Source organism: Panthera uncia, chromosome E1, assembly GCF_023721935.1.
Source record: "Panthera uncia isolate 11264 chromosome E1, Puncia_PCG_1.0, whole genome shotgun sequence".
In the NCBI taxonomy this organism is placed as follows: domain Eukaryota; kingdom Metazoa; phylum Chordata; class Mammalia; order Carnivora; family Felidae; genus Panthera; species Panthera uncia.
In genome coordinates, this window is record NC_064814.1 from 42814487 (window position 1) to 42834892 (window position 20406).

The window sequence follows — 20406 nt, forward strand, 5'->3', positions numbered from 1 at the left end:
TACACAGACGTAACCTCTCTGGACTCGCTGCAAGAGTGCAGCTTGGATGATGCAGGGATGAGAAGGGGGCTCTGCCACAAACGACGCACTAAGGAGGCTGAAAGCCTGGCGAGGTTGGGTTTGGGAGAGCTTTTACCCAACTTCATAACCCAGAGAGCCCCAGACATGCTGACTTAGCATTTTGGCTTCCTGGGGACTTGTCTTTTGGACTAGCTTGAAAGTCTGAGCAATCATGTTCCCAGATTCCTCAGTTAAGACAGAAAAGACATGATTTCTGTTCTGGCCTCCCAAGAGGATTTACAGACCATCCCTCGGACACAGCCTCTGCTCGTAGCTCATGATACTGACCCCCTCCATTCTGGTAACATATGTAAGGAAAGCGCCAGACGTTGCCCAGGTCCACGGCATAGCCAATGACCGAGAGGAGGAAATCCATCTTCTTGCCCCAGGTCTCCCGTTCCCCTCGATGAGCCTCAGCCACTAGGGAGGTGGTGGCAGCCGGAATGGAGTGCTGAGTGTCATCTTCTGCACCAGGGCTTGGAACTGCTGAGTACCCATTGGAGATTTGGCCAGACTCCACCTTATCCTCGGGGACAGGCACACCCTTCTGTAGAACTCCATTTTCCTGACAATCGTCTTTATCCTTACAGGCTGACAGCTCCTTCTGGGAATTTAAGGGCGTGGTATCCATCCTGCTGGCTAGGAGATGATACTGACACCCATCTGCCGAGGACCCGAACCGAATCCTCAGTGCTCAGATGCGTGGGTCTCCTCAGAGCTTTATACCAATGGGATTGAGAGCTCTGTTGGAAAGGCACAGACAGCACGGAATTATGCATTTTACTCATCTTTGGTATTAACATCAACAAACATCTTAAACCGCATTAACCAATGGGATTACAAATGCCTCTGTCAAGCATGAAACGTTCTGTCTGCTGTAGGATAGTCAATAAAATCAACTACAGTTTTCAACCTACATGAGGTATCAAAGCACAATCAAGTAATTTGGGAAGGAAAAACCAAAACAACAAAACAAACAAAATAGACAGCAAGTCACCAAGGTCTTGCACAGGCTCTATTTAAGAACAAAGTACTGACATCACTCTGAGGGGCTGGAATTGCATCCTGGGGTTTACCAGTAACTCGGAAGAGTGTGAGAAGAGGGCTTGCTTCGACAAAGCTTCGCAGAGCACTTACCTTGTCCTGGACGCGGCGCTGGGAAAAGAATAACAAAGAAAGAAGCGGTTTTTGCCTGCAAATAGGTTAGGACAATCCTCTCCGTCTTTTAAGCTGAACATGCCATATGTTTTATATAAATTGTAAGTATGACTTTGAAAGGAAAAGAGCAAAGGCACGAGGTGAAAAGGCCACCCTGTGGGAGGCACCACTAGCTCCTTAGCTCTGGGCTTGTTCACTCTTCCTGCAGCCCAGCTCTTAGAGATGCCAGCTGCTTCTGGCTGTGTCCAGTCCATCAGCGCTCCGCTGTTCACGTTGTGCCTCTACAAGTCTGACAGGCTTGAAGCGGCGCCACTGCTCACCATTTATTCTGCCTGCCTCTCCTAAGGTGAGTCCACCTGTTACTTCGCAGCCGTGGGCAGGTGGGATCACTTCTCCCCTAGGCCGGAAGAGCCAGGGAGAACAGCATGCAGGGTAGAGATGCCAGCATGACTGGTGTCTCTGTCCCCAAGCGCCTCGGTGGAGAGGGCTGGCCGGGAACTCGGCACCACCATATCCCTGCCGGGGGCCGAGGTGTAGAGAAGTCAGCTCGGCAATCCAGATCGAGGCCTCACACGTCAAACATGGGGTAGAAATCTGAGCCCTTTTGGACTTTAAACCTATGACCTGTTATAAAGTAGTACGGAGCCAAGACCTTCCATCTAACTTCATTTCATCTGGGCCTGAACTTTTCAAGCTCTTGAAATGGTCTGGGACTTGAAACACATTTCTGCTTAGCTCAGGTCACTTTCTACCTTTCTAGATGCCTGGTATCACTATTCACAACTGAAAAGATCTGATATTACCCCTTCAGAGCCAACAGTTGGAGGATGGCTAGAAATTGGTAACTAATAAAAATGGCTGAGTATGTCTCCTACCTACTTGGGGCTTTCAGGGACTAGAACTTAACTATCCACATGTGGGAACGTGAAGACGAAAATGCAGTGAAAAATTAGAACACAAAGTAGTAGATTCACACCGATGACGACATACCTAAATACTGGCAAGGATTAGAAATGAACACGAGAGGATGCAAGTAATTAGCGTTTTGTGTTCATTGGGTTCTTTTTTCTGTAAAGTAGAAAATTTTAAAGGGATTGATTGTTGCCAAAAATATTACAGCAACAAGAGAGAAACCAGCTCCATAGATCTAGGGTGTGTGTGTGTGTGTGTGGATGGGGGTGGGTGTCTTGGGTTCTCCCCTATCCAGCTACTCGGTCCCTACCCCCTGACCCTATCCGGGGCTCACAGATGCAAACACCACTCACCGAAGAACATGAATTTCTGACCAAGAGTGTTCTAGGTAAAACCCCATTTGGCTCATCTTGACGCTGTTCTCCAGCCTCTCCCTGTCTGCTTCTCTGGACTTTTAAAATTAACCACACATTCTCTCATCCACCATAAGTAACCATGTACCAGGCTGAGGGATTTTTTTGAAGGTTCATTTTTTTCCCCAGGTCCCCTGGTTGGCTCAGTTATTTAAGCGTCCAGCTCTTGGTTTTGGCTCAGGTCATGATCTTACAGTTCATCAGATCAAGCCCCACATCAGGCTCTGCACTGACAGTGTGGAGCCTGCTTGAGATTTTCCCTCTACCTCTCTTTCTGCCCTTCCCCACTTCCGTCCCCCCACCCCTCTCTCTCTCAAAAATAAATAAGTAAATAAACTTATTTAAAAAAATAAAGTTCTTGGGGCACCTGGGTGGCTCAGTCGGTTAAGTGTCTAACTTTGGCTCACGTCATGATCTCACGGTCCGTGGGTTCGAGCCCGCGTTGGGCTCTGTGCTGACAGCTCAGAGCCTGGAGACTGCTTTGGATGCTGTGTCTCCCTCTCTCTCTGCTCTTCCCCCACTCATGCTCTGTCTCTGTCTCAAAAATAAATAAACATTAAAAAAAAATTTTTTTAATAAAAAAATAAAATAAATTAAAGTTCTTTTTTTTTCAAGAGAAAGATGATGAGGTGTCAGTGTATTTAAACACACAGCTAAATTAAACCTGAACTTTGTGGTCCCTGGCTGTGTTGTTTGAAGAAGGTCTCTGTACTTCCCTTTGGCCTATATCAATGATGTGTTCTCCACATTAAATACTGAAGAACTTGAAGATCAGATGACAGAGATAAAGAACTTTACCATGTGCAGCCAGATGATACTCAACAAACAAAGCCAGCCCATCACTGAGATTCCTTTTTCCCCCAACTTCAAAATTGTACCCCAAATTTTCTGCAGGAACTTCTTCCTATCTTTAATACTCCTCTAGTTTCAATGCTCCTCTAGTTTAAACTGCCACTCATGGCACCTGGCCGGCTCAGTCGGTGGAGTGTGTGACTCTTGATCTTGGGGTCATGAGTTTGAGCCCTACCGTTGGGTGTAGAGGTTACTTAAAACAAAACAAAACAAAAAACTGCAGCTCAAAGATCTTCCTCTGGCGCATCCACCACGGTCTATGGGACGGAAACATCACCCATCTCCGAAGAATACAGTGGCAGAGGGAATACACACTTTGCCATCCTAGCAACTCTGTCGCCTTTCTGATGTGAGAGTCAAGTGATTTGTTCTAGATTTCATGTAATCTCTCCCTTGGGGCATTCTGCAGGGGAGCTGGAAGATGTGTGTGTGTTAGTGAACTTTTTTGGACAATGTATGTTCTTCAGTACCTTCCCCTAAGGCAACCAATCTTGATTTCTTGGCATCTGTCATGAGCAGCTTCTAGACAAATAACGTGCTATTTTTGTTCTGAGCATTACAAAGATCTTGTTTCCTGAAATATCCCCCCGCACTTTTTTTTAATTGCATCAACAGCCTGAAATGGTTCAAGTTGTAAGAAAGCCTGTTAAGAGCGATCCATGTCTTCAGGTGGTCTCTCTGTCCACCCAGCTCTGCTTTCTAGGGTTCTTCTATTGTGCTTGCACCCCCAATCACTTATGTGCAAACATAAGTTACAGCCACCCAAAGCCACCAGACAGGTGGGAGATGCACATCTCCTTTTCTTCAATTCATTCCTCTGCCTCTCCCAATTGGAAGAAGCTCCTCCCAGTTACTCACCCAGTTGGCCAGGAGAAGATGGCCTGGCCTGGACCCCCTTCTGCCTGCAGGATGCTCCTACTTGTGGGTCCCACTCTCCCTTCCTACTTTTCTGATTCGACAGAGCACTGGCCACCCTTTTCTACTGAGATCAGCAGGTAACAGTTGAGAGCAAGCCACCCGGGAACACAGAAGTAAGAGTTAAGAATATTGGTTTCTAAGAATGTTCCCTTAAAAGCTTTCTTTTTACAAGATATTTTTATCCTGCTGGGTAGAGATTGCAAACGAGGTCAATATGACAGCTGTGACCTCCACTCAGTAGCCTTTGAGTTTCTCCGTGGCCAGAAAAAGCCCCAGAAGCCCTTCCTCTGCACCTCGAATGTGTGCCCTTGTGCCAGGCTGAGCAGGTGACAGGCTGTGGGTGGTGCCACACAACCCCAGTCCTCAGTGGGATGACAACCTCACATGCAGGACTCTCATCCCCATCTCTGCACACGGGCAGCACAACGGTGTCATTGACAGGCTGGCAGTCAACTTTCTGCTCACACCCCGCTTCCTCCCAGCCTAGAGGGGGGGCTAATTCACTCCACCTCCCCAACTCTACCCCAGTATAAAAGGGATTGTTACCATTTAAACTTCTTCTGATCAAATCTCTATTCCTCTTTTCACAAACTCTGTCTCTGTAGCCAGGGGAACCAGTATGTGAACAAGTGTGTAATTATAGTGATTAGTCATGAAACCACCCAGACCTTTAGAAATGTCCATGACCCTACTTGTCTGTTTGACATACATCAGCACATTCTAAGCAGAAACACTATAGAAATGTTGTACTTTGACTTCACTTGTGGAGATCAAAGTGAGTTCATTTCTCAGGACGCTCAGTTTTCATTTCCAAAAACAAAACAAAACAAAACAAAACCCAATGTGAATTATGGGTTTACCACTGAGATAAGATTAATTATAGGTCATATAGCCAAGTGGCAATTTGCATTCACTATTCAGAGAGAGAGTCTGAAGTTCCCAAGACACCTCCCGAGGGTGACAGGAAAGCTCTGGTGTCTATTTATACGAGGGTGACAGGAAAGCTCTGGGCCGGCATGGAGCCGGGCCCTCTGCCACACAGCAACACTAATTCTACAAAGACACACCGTGTGCCTGGTACATGCTAGGCTCTTCGAGGCAAGGCAGCCACTGTCCTGCCTTCACGGAGCTCACGGCACAAGGCCAAAATCTGACTGTGGGAGAAACGGTACTTCTGTCTAAGGAGGGAGAGGCGGGCGCTGCTCCACAGTGCTGCTGTGCACCCTTCTGTAAACAGAGGTTTCTGCCGACCTGATGCAGCATGTTGAGATGCCTCACACTGCCAGCTCCAAGGTGCCCTCAGATTTTCAAAGCCCTTCTTTTGTTCCTTTGTGCAGCTTCTGTCCCAGAACCCCAGACTGTAGTCAGTTCTGGCTCACAGTCTCCACACTGTAAGACGGTGGTTTGTATTTGTATCTGCAGGGACTCCTGGCTCACCTTACAAACAAAACAGACTTCAGGATGTGAATGGAGACAGCAGGGAAAACCTGCTTGTTTCTGGACAAAGGGGGTAGACATGAACTCCACTATCCCAACCAAAGAATTCCTTATGTGAGACAGTCGGACAGTTTAATTTTCTGGAGAGGAATTAAATAGTCTAAAACCAGGGTGCCTGGGTGGCTCAGTTGGTTAAGCCTCCGACTTTGGCTCAGGTCATGATCTTGCGGTTCATGAGTTCAAGCCCCACATCAGGCCGTCTGCTCTCAGAGCAGAGCCTGGAGCCTGCTTCAGATTCTGTGTGTGTGTGTGTGTGTGTCTCTCTCTGCCCCTACCCTGCTGGCACTCTGTCTCTCTCTCTCTCTCTCTCTCAAAAATAAACATTTAATAAATAGTCTAAAATCCTTAGGGCTGTTTGAGCCAGTTACCATGAGAAAGGACAAGGGTCTCTGTCCAGAACTTTCCCTGCCTGGGACAGAGTAGCTGTGAACTTCTCTTTAATAAAAGAAATGGATTTGGCATAGGTAGGCATAAATAGCCCTCCTTTAGTGAACATGAGTGGCTGAGCCTAGACTAACCACCGTCATGAGGCATCACATAACATTTCTTGTGTCCACACCTCATGGCTCTCCTGTGGAATCCGCAGTGGAATCCCAGATCCACCACTTACTGGCAATGTGACTTGGGCAGGTCACTTAACCTCTCTGAGCTTTCATTTCCTTATGTGTAAAAGCAGGCCATTAAAATTCTCACTTCCTAAAGGCTGTTGTGGGAAATGAGGTACGACAAATGTTTAACTTAGTGTCCAGTGCATGGAAAGCATCAATAAATGAGAGTGAATTGACGGTCACAATGCCACCACATATATGCAACCCATTTTACTTTTCAGCTTCACACCCCAGTCAAGGGAACTGAGGCCCAAAGGCTAAGTGACTCCTAGCCCACAGCACAATGGAAGGAAAGGCTTCTGGCCCCTTCCACGCCTCCCTGGTTTGTGCTTGCTCCTCTCCATCAGTTACTCTCCTTGGGGTCTCTGGGAAACTGGCAAACAGCAGATTCTTAGGCTGCTGTCCCAGAGATTATAATTCAAGAGATCCATGTGGGTGCTGCATGCTTTACAAGCACCCAGGTTATCAGGGGCAGGTGGGCCACCGAGCATGCCCAGTGCATCCCTACCCTGCACCCTTGCTCCCCCCCAATTATGCTGCATCCCTTGAGGCCTGGCTTAAGTTTCTATCTACACCCTCCATGAAGCATTGCTTACCACCCCAGCCCAATTACTGCACAATTACCAATGTGTCGTTTATCAATGGTTGTTATGGACCATTAGTTATCCTTCTATGTCTATTTACTTTGTATGCCCTGGAACCAGGGGCCATGGCTTACACATCTCTGTGCTCAAATACTCGCTGACTGGTGTGCGCACTGTGCAGCTCCCAGCGAGGAGGCGCTATTTCGGGTTTCCTGGGCGCAGGCCCTAGGGAGCCACAGCCTCCATGCTGGCAGTTTTGAGCCTCAGGAGAGACACTCCTCTTTCTTGCCCCTCTGGGGCCCATTCTCAGGGGCCTTGCCCCTCCTCACCCGTCAGGAAGATATGCTTTGCATCTTGGGGGCAGAAGGAAGACTGTCACAACAATCGTTTTAATGGACTATGGACCAGAAAAGACTGACATGTCTGGGATTAAAGAAGAGCCTGGGTTGTGCTTTTAGACTTTGAAACAAGTACCAGCAGGCACGCCCGTCAACGGTCTGTGTTCCAAACACTCACTTGTGCCTTGCTTGTTTGGAACTTGCAATGTATTTTCTACCTACAGAAATAAATCTTGTTAAGTGGTGGTTAGCCTCCTGAACTAGCTTACAAAATCCTAGTTTAACTGTCAAATACTGAAACACCTAAAATGTAAGCTATGGAACACAGCCCTGCCAAGTCTTACAGAATGGGGTGGGGGGACAGTGAAAGTGATTACGAATTACTGGTCATCTATCACCTATCTATCTTTTTAAAAATTTAATTAAAACAATTTTTTAATGTTTATTTATTTTTGAGGGAGAGAGAGACAGGGCATGAGTGAGGAAGGGGCAGAGAGAGAGAGAGAGAGAGAGAGAGACAGACAGACAGACAGCAGACAGAATCTGAAGTAGGCTCCAGGCTCTGAGCTGTCAGCACAGAGCCCAATGTGGGGCTTGAACCCACAAACCTCAAGATCATGACCTGAGCTGAAGTCAGATGCTTAACTTTTTTTTTTTTTTTTTAATTTTGAGAGAGAGAGAGAGAGCCATGGAAAGGGACAGGGGACAGGGAGAGAGAATCCACACTCACTGCAGAGCCTGATGCGGGGCTTGATCCCAGAACTCTGGGATCACGACCTGAGCCAAAATCAAGTCAGATGCTCAGTCGACTGAACCACCCAGGCGCCCCGATCATCTTTCTTAACATTCTTTCTGATTCTTAAGAAACTCTAAATGTAAGGACAGGACAAGGAAGTACAGAGACTCCCATGCAGATTCTGTGGAGGTGTCTTTCAGGCTCCTTTATTAGAGCTGTAGAAGGTGATGACACAATTTTGTTATTACATTTAACTTCACAATTTACAACTTCTTGTGGAAAACAAAATTGCTGCCACTGTGTTGCAGTGTGACCTAGGCTGGGAAAGGAGTTGGGAAACTCAAACAGGTGATGTGGTTAGGAGGGATTAGGAGTGTTGCTGACACCTTTATTGTTGTCATAATGCCATTTATGCAATAAGTAGAAATCAAGATTAAAAAAACATTTCCAGGGGCGCCTGGGTGGCGCAGTCGGTTAAGCGTCTGACTTCAGCCAGGTCACGATCTCGCGGTCCGTGAGTTCGAGCCCCGCGTCGGGCTCTGGGCTGATGGCTCGGAGCCTGGAGCCTGTTTCCGTTTCTGTGTCTCCCTCTCTCTCTGCCCCTCCCCCGTTCATGCTCTGTCTCTCTCTGTCCCAAAAATAAATAAAAAACGTTGAAAAAAAAAATTAAAAAAAAAAAAAAAAAAAAAAACATTTCCAAACACAGGTTTTCTCTTCCTTGATATGAAGTCTTGCGTTAAAACTACTTTCATGTAAAACAGACATGATTAGACCCACAAAGAGAGCCAAGAGAGAGACTGGCGGGAAAGAGACAAAACCAGCCCCAGGGAGGGGGTATTATGAAAGGAGGGTGGATTTACCTGTGGCAGCTGAACGAAGTGGAGAGAGAAGGCAGGAGAAAGGGATCTGAAGTGGAATTAAGTACAGTGTGAGTGATGGAGGCAAGAGGGAAGGAAGAGCTGGGCCCATTTCTTTGGGTGGGGCAGGGAGCGGCGGTGGGGGGGACACACAGGGGAGAGACATGGGGTCAAGCAGCAGAGCGGAGGGGGCCGTAGAGGCCACAAGATGTTTGTGACTCAGGTAACGCTGCTTGAAGGGGCCTTTACTCTTAGGTCAAGAAGTTCTGAAATGCGCTTTACAATGTGTCACACACAGTTTGGATTCATGAAAATCCGTTCAGCATTACACAGCACTGATCCAGTCCTCAGATGCACTGAGATGAGGGCAAGAGGTTCCAAACCCTAGGAGTTTGTGGTTTCAAGACGTGACCCTCTGCACTTCCCTTACTACTGAGATAGTAAGGGAAACTTAAATATGGGCTATATAATTTGCAATGGCATCTATGGAGCTAGAGTGTATTTGATAAGCAATATGATTTCACTCCTCTGTGAAATTGAAGAAACACAACAGATGAACATATGCAAAGGCGGGGAAAGAGAAGAGAGGGAAGCAAAACAGAAGAGACCCAAATACAGAGAACAAACTGAGGGTTGCTGGAGGGGTGTTGAGTAGGGGATGGACTAAATGGGGGATGGGCATTAAGGAGGGCACTTGTGAGGAGCACTGGGTGTTGTATGTAAGTGATGAATCACTAAATCCTACACCTGAAACCAATATTACTCTATATGTTAACTACCTAGAATTTAAGTAAAAACTTGAAAAAAAAAGAGGAAAAAAATAAACTGAAATTAAAATAAATAAATAAAGACTATATATTTGATAAAAATATATTATCAACGTTGTTTCCCAAATGTGATAATAATGGGGCTCTGCTTATGTAGAAGAATCTCCTTGTCCTTAGCAGACAAGAGAGGACATATTTAGATGTCTGCAAATTCTCAGAGATTCAACCAAAAAATTATATAATATACAGATCGTATAATTATTACATGAATTATATCACATATTACAGAAAGTGTATTGAACTATATTACACATGCAAAAATTAGAGAGCGTGCATGCACAAATGTGACAATATGTTAATAGCTGGTGACTCTGGGTGAAGTTTCACTGGACCATTTCCCTGACTTTTCAGTTGAAGTTTTTCAACTGGGGGGAGGAAAGAAGTTCTAGCCCTGGGAGGGCTGGGGAACCTCTGGTCAGTCAAACCTCCCTGCGGGCCGGGCTGGAGCACCCAGAATAGCTTATCTCCACTCTCCCGGCAGTGCCTACCCGCCCCTTTCCTCCGGCCCAGCTCCTTTCCTCTGAAGCGAGGAAAAGAGCCAGCTAACTTGATTAGTGTTTAAAAACAACACACCCAGGGGGAAAGGAGAGAACAGAAGTACAGGAGACTCAAGTTCCTGGATGGGCTTGAATAAGCCACGGGGGACCTGGAGCACCTCCAGCTCTGCCCCTCCCTAAATTCGAGGGAGTCCCTTAGTTAGAGGGAAAAAGTCTGTTTAGTTTATTTTCATTCAGCAGCTTAGTAGTAACGGAAAAAAAATGTTCTTTTTTCTTTGAATAGGCCCAGAAAAATCACACAAAACTGCAAGAAGGCAAAGGTCTGCTGACTTGCTCCCTCCTATCCAGCCCACCTACCAGCCACCCCACCCCCCACTCCCCTCTGGCACAGCACACAACTGACTTTTCCAGATTTGCCACTTGGCCTTGTCACAACCTCCCCCAGGCACCCACCTCACCTCTTCCCTCCCTATCTCAAAAAAGGACATAAAGAACTGGACCTCAGGATCCCGGGAGACCTCCCCCATGCCATCAACCACCTGGCAGTGCCTGGGGCCCAGGCCACTGGGCTGGCTCTGGGACATTGCCTCCTTGTCTACACATTGCTGGGGTTCATCTCTGTTCTGCAGGCTAGGGGGCTCTGGGGTTAATGAAAGGATATCCACTCCTAGCTTTTAAAATGCCTATGGCTTAGGGGCACCTGGCTGGCTCAGTTGGTGGGGTGTGTGACTCTTGATCTTGGGGTTGTGAGCCCCGCAATGGGCGTAGGGATTATTTAAACATTCGCTCTTAGGGGCGCCTGGGTGGCTCAGTTGGTTGAGCATCCGACTTTAGCTCAGGTCATGATTTCTCGGTTTGTGAGTTTGAGCCCCACATCAGGCTTGCTGCTATGGTCATCCTGTCAGCCCACAGCCAGCCTCAGATCCTCTGTCCCCCTCTCTCTGCCCCTCCCCCGCTTGCACTCTCTCAAAAATAAACATTTAAAAAATAAATAAGATCTTAAAGATAAAAATCAAATAAATTAATTTTTAAAAAAGCCTATGATTAAATACCCACTAACAAGTACCCTAGGCCCAAGGTTGGGGTGGCAGCAAGGAAGCTGCTGCCAGGTGCCAGGGGAGCCAACAGGAAGGAGAAAATGAGGCAGACTGCCCCACACTGGCCTTCTCTCTACTCATTCTGTCACCACATAGATACAGGGCTGAGGAATCACTCGCTTGCCTTAAAAACATGCTATTGACATCAGTAAATGAGCATTCATCCTCCCATTCACCAACAGCCAACGGAGGTCAAGCTTGAGGGAATGTCCCTGCACAGAGACATTCCTCAGAGATGGTTTCTGCAAGCGGGCCCAAGTCAGTACCATGAGCTCTGCCTAGGTCAGATAAGGGGGCCGTGTCAGCCTGTGGTGGGTCTTGTGCCCACCCCAGAAAAGCAGTTCACCCTCTGCCTAGGTTTCTTCTCAAGGCTGGTTTCATCTATTTTCCAGCTGGGTCCCTCCTAGGATGAATTTTCTTTCCTTAGCGTGCCCGTTAAGGTTAAGCCCAGAAACGGATTCACCACAGGCGTGGGGTGAGTCAGTTTCACTTGCCCCAGGAATGGAGACATGGGGTGACTTATTGTATCTTTGACTCCACACCCAAGCCTGTTACTGTTACATGGGATACCGCAAACCTCAGAGGCGTACAGCCGACTGTCCACAGCTCCGTGACTGGAAAGAAAATCGGCACAGCCCAAATCTGTACTGCCGAGAAGCTGTCTCCACCACACCGCGCCCTGGGCGTATTGCAAAAGGGAGGTGGGGAGCTGGGAAACTGTGGCTTGTTTGTCATTGAGGTCTGGGACTTGGCTGGTGCACGGCAGCATGTGCCTTAGAGTGAAACCTGAGGTGTCCCCAGTGGGCCCCGATTTGACTGCAACATCTGGGTAGAGTCCCAGCACTCCGGGCATTTCCCACTATCGTTTCAAGTCCTGTTTGCTTAAAGCAGAGAGATTAGGGTCACAGTCACAGAATGAGTTGGAGGGGACTCAGACCTCATGTTAGGCAGGGCGCCCCCTCCAGCCCCTCACTTAGAGCCGAGGACTGTGACACCCAGAAGGGTTGATCTTCGTCAGGAAGCACGAAGTCTGAGGTACCTCCTTGGACAGAAAAATTACCGCATAATTTTCCCTTTGGCTACACAGACATCTTTCTTTAAAAAGTCAAATCATGACCATATCCCACTGATTCATTAAAGCCAAATGAAAATTAAACGTCTTCAGGCAGCCCTGCCTTTGTTCTCTCAAATAAAACCATTTGATGACTATGAAGGAGAAGGACCGGCCACTTAGTGACTGAATTTCTGGAATTACCTGTGTTTCTCTTTGGAAGGGAACATCAGGGATGTTTCTGCAAGCCTGCCATTGGAGACAACCGCCTCCAGCCAAGCACCCCTCTTCCGAGGCCACATCGCCCATTAGTGAACTCTTTGACATGCCTCTCCAGGTTTCATCAAAATGCTCAGACGACTCTAAAAAGCCCCCAAAGAGGAATTTCTGAGGTTTTGCTAAGTCCGTTAAAACTGCAACATTATTCTGTCTTCATCCTCACCCCTCTGCCCACCCTCAGTGTATGTTTCTTAAGAGGCTGAAAGAAACAGGTTTGAGTATCTGTGCTGCTGTTACATTCCTGAAATGTCCCACATGGATCACCAAAGTGCTGAGGGGACTTTTGATTAATTGCGAAGCAGTCTCAATCCGCTCTTATTCAGCTTTCGTGAAAAAACAAAACAAAACAAAACAAAAAAACCATGCATGAAAAGGCTTGCTTAATTTGCAAAAGCCCCTTAAGAACCAGACTCTCATAGGCGCCCGGAAGCAGCCACCCCCACCCCAGGTAGGAAAACCACCTTTGGGCATCAGTGGCCACACAAAAGCAAGGAATGCGACAGAGTCAAAGCTGTGTGTTTCCCTCCACTCCTAAAAACCCTAACACTAATGCTGCCATAGTGCCCCTCCGTTTAATTAAACACAAATCCCAACGTTGCTTTCTTAGACATTTTTCCTATGTAACTGAAGGCAAAACACATTAAATATTTGATCTAGTCTTACCATGATGAGAGCTAGCAGGCTCATAAATAATCCATTGACCTGGTTCATTTTTCTGAGCAAAAATGATCACAAAAATACATACACACAAGCGTTTGCAAAGTCTGACTCTTAGAAATTCTACCCCTCTCAAGTTCTTCAGAACCCCAGCGGAAAAAGAAATTCTTTATGCAAAAGACCCAAAAAGGAAACTGCTCCTCGGGGTTCTTTAGCTCCAGAGAGTGTTTTCACTTAGTTAAATGTACAGTTATTTTTTTTTTAAAGCAATTGATGGTTACACCTTTCAACCATGTAAAACAGCTCGTTGGCGGTTGAGTTTCCCATAAATTCTGAATGGCCTGTGAGCTGTCTGAGCGTGCATCAGCTCTGCCAGTTAAACAACCCAAGCGCAGGGAGACTCATCCCACTTAAGAGTCATTCAGAGATTTCTCTAGATGTTTGGGCATTTATGTCAACCAGAACTCACCCTGCCGAAATGCCTTTGCACAAAGCCACCTGCACACCACAGCGGTAAGTAAGGATCAAACAGAAGCCGTGGGTTCAAACTAAAGCAACTTTTCCCAACGCGCAGGACAGCACTTAGCTTAATATGGTCTTTACAGGGTCTTGCTCTGGTGCTCAGGACATCAAAAAAGCCGCCTGCGTCCGTAGACAAAGGAGCCCTCCAGGTCCCCTCGTCCGCTCGGCGCTCGCTAGTCCCGGGCGCGCCGGCTATTCCCACCCGTCCTCCCCGCAAGGGCAGCGGCAGGGCAAGGAGCCCACCGCGCGGCGCACGCCCTCGCCCTCGCCCCGGGAGGCACCGCGGGCTGGCTTGCGAGTTCGCAGAGAGGAAAGGCGAACCCACCTGCCGGGAGACCGTGGGGAGGCTGGTCCGGGGCTCTCCGAGGCGAGGCGGGGCAACCCTCGCGCCCTCGAGGCACCAGGGGCGCCGCTGCCTGTACTGGAGCTGGCGCCCAAGCGGCCGTATTTGTACTCTCGTTCTCTCACATGGTCTGATCTCTAGATATCCGCCGCCAAAGAGCTCTTTAAGAATTTTTGCGTCACTTTGAGCCGCAGAAACTTTACGGGTGTCCCCGGTCGTGCCTCGGCCTCCCACCTGGGGTAGGGGTGGCCGCCCGGGGGCTCGCCGAGGGTGGGGGGCTGCGCCGTACGGGGGAGGGGCAGCAGGGGGCGGGGCCCCGGGGGACGTGAGGGGGACACGCTTCCTAGGGGGACGGTGCTCTAGGAGGCGGGGAAACCCTGGGGTGGTGGGGGGCTGGCAGAAGGCCGAGCAGAGCAGAGATTCCCAACTTGCTGGCTCTAACCTTTCGGGGGAGGGGGCTGCTCCACAACCGACAGGTGTATTTCCTTCCCCACCAACTTCTCCCCGAACTGGGTTTAGGTTTCTGTTCAAAGTCACTTATTCAGAGCAATCTTTCTAGACCACGGACACCTCCCCATCACCCACGTCCCGAATCCTGCTCTGTTTTTCTTTCCTAGGACTTGCACCTGGCATTCCCGAGTTTATCTGGCTCCACTGTGGGATGTGCGCTTGGCCAGAAAGGCCCTTGTCTAATTTCTGGCTATCTCCAAGAACCCCAGCAGTGCCCAGCCTGGTGGCTCACACTAAATCCTGGCAGACAGAATGAATGAATTCTTTCTCGTTTTGCTAACCCGCCACACATCAGAGCTGTCTCAGAACAGATAGTATGGGTGGTGATCTGCAGAAGTGGATATGCCTGTGGTGTTGCTGGGGTGGATAAATTACTACAATATCTTAATTATCTCAAGAGGTTCAACAGGAGCTTATTGTTTTGAATCATATTAATATACTCCTTTGATAACTTTTTTTTTTTTTTTTAAGTTTAAAAATGAATTTCAGGGGTGATGGGTGGCTCAGTTGGTTAAGCCTCCAACTTCAGCTCTGGTCATGATCTTGCTTTGTGGGTTTGAGCCCTACATCAGGCTCTGTGCTAACAGCTCAGCCAGAGACTAGAGCCTGCTTCAGTTTCTGTGTCTCCCTCTCCCTCTGCTCCTCATCCCCCTCTCAAAAATAAATAAAACAAAAAAAATTTTTTAAATGAATTTCATGTTATTGGCTGTATTGTCTTTTCAGCAAAATTATATTTTACATTTGAAAAGAATAGATGGAGTACTTGCTTTGGGATGTCCCTGAGGAAGAGATGAGAGGGGAGGGGAAACCACCTCCCTCCTCCCAAAGGGGGCCAGGGATGGGGCAGAGTAGAAGGAAGAAAGGAATTACAAGCTTGCAGCCCCTATGTGCATGGAGGGACTGAACCCACAAAGCAGAGCGCGCACTGAGCTGAGTGGAGCCAGTGTCAGCGGGAGCAGGCGGGGTCCCCAACCTGGGAGGAATCAGTGTGAGGCTTTGGTGCCACCTAGACGTCAGGGTGGCGATTGCAAGGGGCCGGGGCTGCTCTGGTGAGCCAGCTGGCATCCAGGGCGGCAGAGCCAGGCTGGTGATTCCTGCGCAAGATTGGGAATTTCACCTCAGGCCAAATCCCCAGGAGGCAGGGGCCCATGTGAGCACCTCCCCCTTTCAGATGAACAAGTTGATGCACCCAGGGCTCTGCTTGGCCTTCTTAAACTCATGTGTAAGCACAGTATGAACAAGGGGCTACACAAAAGTAGGGCGCCCGTCTGAAGAGGGGGAGGGGCAGAGCTAAGGAAGGAGGAGACCAAGAGTGGGACCACAGGCTGTAGGAAGCAGTGGGGGTGACTTCAGCCTTTGGCTAAGGCTCTACCCGATCTGTCCTCCACCTTGGTTCCAACGTGGCTTTTTAAGACCACTTGATAGTCTCGCGATCCTGTTGACCCCACCACTCCTGGCCTTTTTTCTAGATCCTAATACCCATTTCTGCTCAGCCACTCCAGGCCCCTCTTGGTACTGCCTTCTTTGGTGCTATACTGGCCTAGAGAGTGGGAATCCCATGGATCTGGGTTAAATCTCGGCTCTGACCCTCTACTGCCTGTGTGGGTTTGTTCCCATGCAGGGTAAGTTCCTCTACCTCAACCTTCTGGCCTTTGAGTCCCTGGTCTGTAAAATAGGGATTCTGTGAGTGGTGGGCACCGCCCACTGGGGGGTGTGAAGGGGGGAAGGATCCCTCCCACTGTGCACTTCTCCTCCCCAGGGAGACTTCCCCCATCTCCTCTCTGGCCTTGGACCACCTTGGACCACCCAGGCCTAACGTCTCTCCTCTTGCTCCCTGCCTGAGGGTGCTACCAGAAAAAGCTATTAGACTTATACAGACTGCACCCTTTCCTCGTTCCTTCACTGCCTCCCTGGCAGAGTCCATACAAAATGTCCCAGATGGTCCATCTTCTCTCTAAACACGTGCTTTCTCTTCCTCTTGTCTCTGTGGGTGCCACCAATGAAACATCACTTAGCCTCAGCTGCCCCACCTTCACCTCAACGAATCTGAATCCAGCCCCTCTCTCTTCCCTAAAGCGAACTCTTCCCTGTCCTGCTTCTCACCCTCACTGCCACAACTGCCCAGTCATCCCCAGAAGCTGACTCTCCCCTGTGAAGATCCCCCAGTTCTGGCACCCTATTCCCTCTGCCTGTGGAGCTCCACTCCACTGCCCATCCTCCTTCCACATCAGGGCGAGTGGACAGATGTCATGGTCTATTGCCAAGCCAGGGCAGCCTGTACCCTTCCCCATCGTCCATCTCCATCACACAGCACCTTCCTGACCTGGGCACCTGCTCCATGCCAGGCAGAGGAAGACAGGAGCTGTGCCCTTCGGAGTCAGGCAGGAGGTCTGTGCTGAACACAGGAGGCAGCAGGGAGACTGGAATGGGAGAGGCATGAGGAAAGCGGTGTTTCAGGGAAGGATCCCATGGCTCCTCCAACCTGGGCTAGAGGACCAGCGGGGCAATGGGGGTGCTGGAGGCAGACAGGTTCCTTAGCAAGTAAGGAGTGAGGCCGGGAGGCACTAGTACAGACAGGGAGGAGGTGGAAGTGAGAAATCAGGAGAACCTGTGAAGCCCAGCCACTGGTTACCCTGTTGCCAAAGCGATGGGGCTGTCAAAGACTCCGTGAACCTGGGTGAACTTGGGTGGCTGGGTGAGGAGCCCTGCCAGGCAATTGTGGTTCAGCAAGAATTTCTCTTACTTCCGCTAGCACTAGCCTAGAGATAGCGGGGGCTCCACAGAATAAACACAGCCCTCTCTCCCTCCCCACACACAAACACTGCTACCAAGAAGACCCACTTTCTGGGTGTCTCAAGGCTCAGCAAACCGTTCTCCTGTGGAGCCAGACCAGAAGAAACCCTGTAAGTCCAATCCTCTCCCTCCAGAATGCCAAGTGCCCTCTGTGTGCCCTGCTCTGTTCTGGTTAACACAGTAACGGAAGATGAGGCCCACCCCTTCTTGTGGGCCTTTCCCCAGCCTTTCTAGCCTTTATGGTGTCTGTCTGCTCCATCCCTTCCAAAGCACCCCACCCCTTGATTTTTCAGGGAGGTGACACAGTTTTGGAGACTCTGTTCATGTTCAAGCATGTGCAGAAGACAGCACCTGCAGGGCAGGATTTGCTGCTACTGTGAACCCCCAGAGGGCTGGGCAGGCATTCCCCTGCACCAGGGCCTCCTGGATCCAGATGAAACAAGGAAAGAGGATGGGAGGGGCAGCCCCATCCGGAGTGCCAGGAGGGTGACCTCGCCAGGGCTCGGGCAGGAGTGGAAGGCTGTGTCAGGCTCAGTCCTGATAAAGATGCTTTGGTCACCTTTCCTGGCCCCATTCTCTTTCATTCCTTTTGAGCCTCCTGCCTTTGCTAAACCACCCTCTTCCCCCACAGTTTACAGTGATGGTGACTACCCCATGCTCTATCTGTAATATCTTTGAAGCAGGGTTTTGATGTTTACTTCCTTCCTACAGAATTTCCTCCTCTGACTGGGGACACCCTTAGCCGGGGCCACATTCTGGAGGACAGCTGTTTTTTCGCCTTCTACCTTGGCAGAGAAGTGTCAGTCGGGAGAAGGGTGGAGTCCCAAGGGAGGGCCCCCACAGCCCTGTGTGCACCTGGGATATAGCCCTTTGACCTCTCCGACATGCCCACCTCTGAGGCTCTGAGTTCCCAAGGGAAGGGCCTTTCTACCTCTCTCCATGTCTCAGCACACAGGAGGACCCGCGAGCACAGGTACTGCCAGTGAATGACAAGGAAATGCTTTTTACTCTTGACAGACTCGGAAGTGCCATTAAAACCAGGGCCCTGGCAGCTGGCAAGGAAATCCTGACACACCCAACAACAGAGTGCCCCCCAGCTGGTGGAAAGGGTGAGGCAGATTTGTCTGGGCTGTTTGGGGAGGTTCACAAGATTTATTGTTCAACGAGAAAAAAAGCAAACCACCGAACAGGTGTTACTCAGTTTGCCGAGCAGGGGGAAGCTGATGAGGTACATTGAAATCTAAGTATATACCAGTGAAAAAGAAGAACAGGAGGAGGGGGAGAAAAGAGAGAAGGAAGGAAGAAAAAAGACAGACAGAAAGAACACAGGAAGACATTCTAGAAGCCCCAAGCCTTATCACAGAGCAGGGCAGAACCTGAAGGCTTTCTCAGGGGCGCGGCTGCACCTCACCGGGTATAGACGGTAACTTCCAGGCCAAGTTACTCAGCGCCATTGTACTTTAGTCTGTTCCCTCAGGAAGGGGGCATCTATTTGCACTAATTTACTAGCAAGGATGCGGTGAGCCAAGAAGTGAAGTTTAGGGCTTCTCTCAGGATTAGATGAAGAGGGACAGAATTGTTTTTAGAACTCCTGTCCTGTGCATCAACCCCATGAGGTCAGTCCTCTCGCCTGGAGTCCTACTGTCAGTGCCCCTTTGCCAGCTCACGATTATGAAACACTCACCCTTCCTTTGGCTTTTCTTCCCTTCCAGGAGCTTCAAGATAATGTGTGCCTCTTTGTAGTGGGAGGTTTCCCCTCAGTCTCCTCTTGGTGTGCTCATCACCCTCATCCTTGAGGTCTGTGGTCACTGTGGTTTTAATTTAAAACCAGTCAGTATTTCTTTTCTTTCTCCAACTTCAAGCCCTTTTATAACTGTTCTGGCACTTACTAGAAGAAAGACCTCATTCATAGAAAGTCACCTTCTTTTTCCACTGGCTCATGTATATCCATCTTACTGTCCCAGCAAAATGATACACTCCTAGAGGGGAGGGAACTGTTTGGACCCCAGACGGCCAGGCACAATACTGGACATGGAGAGGCTCTGTCAGAAGTAGTTATTAATAAAAGCTACCATTTATGGAACATCTATCATCTACCAGAGTCATTCTACACATTGTCTTTTGTCCTTCTCCTACTGTAGGTAATACACAGCAAAACTCTTTGGCTGCATTTTGCTATAAATGGTTTTAAAAATAAATGACAGACTCCCTCCTTTTCAAGTTGTGAGTCTGCATATTTAATACATTTTAAAAACTTTTTAATTAAATTTTTTAAAGTGTATTTATTTTGAGAGAGTGACAGAGGAGGGGGAGGGGTAGAGAGAGAGGAAGAGAGAGAATCCCAAGCAGCCTCTGCACTGTCAGCACAGAGCCCTATGCAGGGCTCAAACCCACGAACTGTGAGATCATGACCTGAGGTGAAACCAAGAGTCGGACACTTAACTGACTGAGCTGCCCAGGTGCCCTTCATATTTAATACATTTAAAAATGATTTTTCAATAAAAGTGCTATGGATACTGAGGCTCAAAGAGGCTCAGTAACTTGTCCATGGTTATACAGACTCCAAGCAGCAAAACCAGCCTGCCTGTCTGAGTCCAAAAGCCCTGCACATCCCACTGTGCTGGGCTGGTTTGAAATGAGGAAGGTACAAGCAGTGAGAAAAGCAAACTAAACTGTGTGGGTTTTCCTTCTTTTTTCGACTCCCCTTAAGTAAGTCACCTTCATGAAGTCTGGACCTTTCTGTTAAGCACTAAAATGAGGGTCACAGAGGCTTTGTTCTCCTGCTACTCGTCCCTATTGAGCAAGTTACAGGAAAGGAGACTTCAGATCTATGTATAAACTTTTAATTGAGCATTGCTGTCTGAATGTAGGGCACTTTCAATCAGCCAGCCAATCAG

The 20406-nt window shown here is 48.8% G+C and overlaps 1 protein-coding gene across 3 annotated transcripts in view; it reads right to left on the reverse strand.

Annotated features, from left to right (window-relative positions):
* The window catches only part of SLC6A4 (solute carrier family 6 member 4), a 45865-nt gene that overhangs the window by 23690 nt on the left and 1769 nt on the right, over nucleotides 1-20406 (reverse strand). The window contains exons 2-3 of one of the 3 annotated variants that reach the window (XM_049637961.1): nucleotides 19194-19317; nucleotides 349-803 (exon numbers count right to left, since the gene is read on the reverse strand). In XM_049637961.1, the coding sequence (XP_049493918.1) occupies nucleotides 349-691 (343 nt within the window). In that variant the 5' untranslated portion in view covers nucleotides 692-803; nucleotides 19194-19317. Of the gene's footprint in view, nucleotides 1-348; nucleotides 804-14188; nucleotides 14294-19193; nucleotides 19743-20406 lie in introns of those variants that run through there. The other 2 variants (XM_049637959.1, XM_049637958.1) reach the window with 2 other exon arrangements.